The sequence below is a fragment of the Oncorhynchus gorbuscha genome, linkage group LG09 (assembly GCF_021184085.1).
Source record: "Oncorhynchus gorbuscha isolate QuinsamMale2020 ecotype Even-year linkage group LG09, OgorEven_v1.0, whole genome shotgun sequence".
NCBI classification, from domain to species: Eukaryota; Metazoa; Chordata; class Actinopteri; order Salmoniformes; family Salmonidae; genus Oncorhynchus; species Oncorhynchus gorbuscha.
In genome coordinates, this window is record NC_060181.1 from 27235356 (window position 1) to 27240051 (window position 4696).

General features: G+C 38.2%; 1 protein-coding gene across 1 annotated transcript; it reads right to left on the minus strand.

Annotated features, from left to right (window-relative positions):
- Positions 1 to 395: 395 nt before the first annotated feature.
- LOC124043051 (forkhead box protein H1-like) lies at positions 396 to 1477 on the minus strand. Its single transcript, XM_046361228.1, has 3 exons — positions 1170 to 1477; positions 963 to 1058; positions 396 to 850 (listed from the first exon to the last, which is right to left on the minus strand). The coding sequence occupies exons 1-3, from the start codon at positions 1341 to 1343 to the stop codon at positions 473 to 475; spliced, it is 648 nt and encodes a 215-aa protein (XP_046217184.1). The 5' UTR covers positions 1344 to 1477; the 3' UTR covers positions 396 to 472.
- Between the last annotated feature and the right edge of the window lie 3219 nt (positions 1478 to 4696).

Consider the following 4696-nt stretch of genomic DNA (forward strand, 5'->3'; position numbering starts at 1 on the left):
TGTATATAATAAATATTGTCTATTTAGCCATGGATATCTCTTGATTAGTGTCTGGAAGAAACATGAGGATACAGTACTGTTCCAAAACTGGTTGAATCAACGGTGTTTCCACGTCATTTCGACCACAAAAATCTATGTGGTGACGTTGAATTAACGTGTAAAACTAACTGGATTTGAGAAGTCATCAATGCAATGACATTTCGTATTTTTTTCAATAAACTTTTAAACTAAATCCAATGACATTGTGAAATGTTTTGCTGATTCACCTTTAATTCAACAACTCAAACAAATGTAAATCAAATATAGAGGTCGAACTGATGTCTGTGCCCAGCAGGGCGCTTTTTAATTTACCCAGCTATCATATCAATTAAAATAATTGGATTGCATAATTTTATTTTCCAAGTAGACTTTATTGAAAAAATACACAAAAGTTAACAGTGCACGATGAAAATAAATGAAGAAAAAAAGTTAGTTACAATCCAAAATGGTGAGCATCACAAGCGTACCTGGGCACAGGGTACTTCAAATAACAGTGAGGCGGTGGGTCGGCAAAACGAGGAGCAGCGTTGGGTCTGGAGTATTTCAAGATGGATTCGATGGAGAAAGGACTGCTAAAGTTCACCTCATTATTATTCTGCATTTGAGGGCTGGCGAGGGTTGGTTTTGGTGAGAAGACCGCGGCAGAGCGTTCTGATATCTGTTCTGCCTCCATTCGCACTTTGGTGGACAACTCGGGGAACAAGTCCAGTATGCCCTTGAAGTGGCGTCTTGCCATCTTCGCTGTTATTTGCCTCTCGTCGAATTTCCAGAAGTTCTTTTTTGAGTTTGACATATATGGACTGACTGGAACCTGAAATAGATAAACACGATCAACAAATGAATGTCTGTTGATCTCAGGGTGGTTGAATAAAAGATACAATAAGTACGGTCTGATACAGTTGATATAATTATTGTGGACATACCTTGACAAAACAATCGTTGGATGATAAGCAGACCCTGATGTTGTTCTCGATGCCTTTTCTGTCTCCTGAGAGGAAAGCTCCCAACTTGTCCATCAACTACAAATGATAACACTCCATATTAGCACTCGTCATTAATTAAGGACCAGTAATTCCTTTTCAGAACACAATTGAAATTACACCCTGGGTGATCAAATATATTGGTTTTACCTGAGTAAATGTGAGCATCTTGTCTGGAGAGTCCTGAATGACATAAGCAATCAGTCCCAGATAGGTTGTGCTCTTCTTCTTGCCATAACGTTGGTTCTTACTTCGCTGAACAACGTTGGACGGAGCCTGTGGAGGTAGGAGAGTTCCCATGATGTTCTCTGTTACGTTCTGCATCTTTTTCGTTGTAGAGTTCTTCTCACACCAAGTGTCACACAGAGCACTGATATCAGGACCTTGCTCAGTGGAACTGTTAACCTGGGCTGACCTCTGGATATATGTCCTGCTAGAACAATAGGACAAAAATTCTACATTAACTAGGCCTATAGGACCTTTTCATACTGAGAGAAGGTGTTAAGGGGCGGGGCGCTGAGGGGGGACATGTACAGTTTGTCCTTCTCTTTAGGATTTTCTTATTTTTATTTGACCAGGGTTCGACTATAATTTTCGTTATTATTAAGTAATCAGTTATATGACAAACGTGCAGCCTGTTTACTCAAAATGCTGATATTGTCCAGTACTAGTTCATGCGTTTTGTATGCTTTATTGTTCCCCATTATAAGTCGGTAGAGTCCCACTTGCCCTGGCATGATTTAAGACTTTTAACCCCTTGTAAACATTGTGTGGTTGAGCTACATACTTCTGGGTTGTACCACTGGATTCGTCTAGTGTGTCTGGGTCAACCATGTGATTAACTGAGCGAGAGCGGTGATGGTGAGACAAGGGGGCTGGGTCTTTTTTGTTGTTGACAAAAACGTATGTAGAGTCAGAATTAAAAGCTATTAAAAGTTATGTAAAGCTGACACTCTCACGAACATGCATGCAGCATGCTTTGGTCAATTAGGCTCACAAGCTACAGAAGAGTAATTAGTAGATACGAGGTTCTTCATAGAATATCCTAGGAAATCCTAGAACATAGTTTCGATAATATTGCAATATTATAAATAGTTGCTATCACAAACCCTTAACTCCCAACAACAAAACTCCACAGAGTTGTCACTGACTATATTCATCTCTGTCTGAGCAAACCATTTCTGTACTTACAGCATTCGGGAAAAAATCATTTGAATCAGATTTTTACTTTGGCTGACCTTTTTTAAATGTATTGACATTTGTCAATGAAACTGATGAATGCAATTATTTATGTCTGTGTAGTTGTAGCTAACTGGTGGTGAAGGCATATGAGTATTTCCTTTGATAACAAATTATTTGAAAGTGGCCCATGTAGCAGTACCTTAATAAATCTTCCACTAAGACCTTAACCTTCTTTGACATATAACTATACTCTACCAGCCCTGGCTATGTGTCTATTGTGTATTGATTCTGTAACATTCCTGTGTGATTTTATTGGGCTTTTAAAATACATAACCAAGCAATTTATTGTTCAGTCACACTCAGAAAACTATCTAAATGAATCAAATCTATAAAATCCATTCTTCTTAGAGTAATATGTACACTCCAACATCCACAGTCACAGCACTCACCACCATGTGCCCCTTCTAACCTTGAAGACAATGTGATGGGGAAAGAGAAAGACTACTATTAGCCAGAAATTGAACACTGAGGCCTTTAATCATAGGACATATTAAATATATGCATGGGTGTTTAATATATATTTGACATATACAATAGTAGTAGGCCTAAGTAATGATATTATGTTTAAATATACAGTATATTAAGCTACATATGTTTAGTAACATGATGTAAATGTAAACCCAGGATAGCCCTCTCCTTTGCTGAACAGCTCTGATTCACAAACTGTCTCACTGTATAGACTCCACTGTCCTGTAGTTCTCAGTGTTAAGTGATTCTGAGTGTTAACATTGGGAGAGGAATGTACGACCACATTGCCAAGTTGGGCTCCATAACAGGCTCACCCTGTTTTATAAATCCATCTGAGATGCAGGGGAGTAGGTGTATCCAAACGTTTGACTGGTAATGTACCAGTCAAAAGATTGGACACACCTACTCATTTTTACATTGTAGAATAATAGTGAATATATCAAACTATGAAATAACACATGGAATCATGTCGTTAACCAAAAATTGTTTAACAAATCAAATCGATGTTATATTTGAGATTCTCAACCAGCTTCATGAGGTAGTCACCTGGAATGGGTTTCAAATAAATGTACTAACATTTTAAATGGTACCACAAAGATGTTTTTAGGTCCACACATCAGAGAATGTTGACTTGAGTGGGGATATCCATTGTTATAAATTCAACTGTCAATCTTCCATAGGAAACTGATTGAAATAATAGAAATATAGACAATAGAATAAACATTCCCATTCAAATTGACATTTGAAAATGAGTGGACCAGCCGCCATCTTTCTGGTAGTAATTGGAAGTTAAAGTTTTAATTCAATTTAAATGTCAATGGTTTAACAGCTAAATTTCAGGCGTCTGAAAGGATAGGCCAATTCTATGAATTCGATGTATATGATTTAACTGACAACCACCTTGTATTCAGCAGTATACTGTGTCTCAACTGATGATGGATGGGCACCACACAAACATTTTAGATGATGTCAAATAGGGTATAAGCTACAATATTTGTCAAATGAGAGGTGACCATAACACTTCTTACCGTTTCCCCTGTAATGATCCAATTAGCCTTATCATCTTGAGTGTAGGTTATACAGCTGGAGACTACAATTGACCATTTGGTTGACTTGGGTGTTGAGAGTTCGTACCACTGCGTAAGAGGAGTATGTGGTGCAATTTGTCCTCCAATACAAATTCCGGTGAATCAAGAGTTGGGCTGTTTCTATGTGCTCTTAAATGGTTTACACTTTTATATTGAAATGTGATCTCTACATATACACAGATCTTTCCTTTCAATGAAGCCCTAGACAACCAGGAATTGGAAGTTCCTTACTAATTAGTGACCTTAATTCATCAATCAAGTACAAGGGTGAAGCGAAACTCCCAGGGTCTCTGTGGAATGAGTTTGAAACCTTTGCAGTATATGTTCCAAATAAATGTCCCTTGGAAACAGCTGAAGCAAATGCGGCTACTTTGTTGTTATTCTGACTGCACTTTTTGACTGTAAATTAGCCGTAGTTGGTTAGCTAGCAAGGAAGGCATAAGAACGTTGCCAGCAAGAATGGCAATGGTACATTTAGAACAAACGACTGGGTCGCATCCATAGATAGAAACTGAACAACCAACCGAACCTATAGAATGAACAACCAGCCGGCTTGGTTAGCAACCCTAGATTTGTGTCGGGACTATATATTGTGGAAGGATGAAATAGTATGAATAAATTCATCAAAATAACGTTTTTAACGAAAATATGTCAATTATTTGAATATGTTTGTAACCCGTGGTATAAAAGTCTAATGCCCTCGAAGCCGATGTTGGAGGGTATATTGGCATGGTTTGGCAAATATTGGCCAAAATATCCTCCAAACACTGGCTTCGAGGGCATAATTGAGCAATAAGGCACGAGGATGTGTGATATATGGCCAAAATACATACCACGGCTAAGGGCTGTTATAACATTGGGAAAGGAATGTACGACCAC

Excerpts from the sequence above, each read along its gene's own strand:
- LOC124043051 (XM_046361228.1), bottom strand. The coding sequence starts at position 1,343 with ATGCAGAACGTAACAGAGAACATCATGGGAACTCTCCTACCTCCACAG. Across the intron at positions 1,059-1,169 it reads AGATGCTCACATTTACTCAG|TTGATGGACAAGTTGGGAGC; the intron begins GTAAAACCAATA and ends TATCATTTGTAG. Across the intron at positions 851-962 it reads CCAACGATTGTTTTGTCAAG|GTTCCAGTCAGTCCATATAT; the intron begins GTATGTCCACAA and ends TATCTATTTCAG.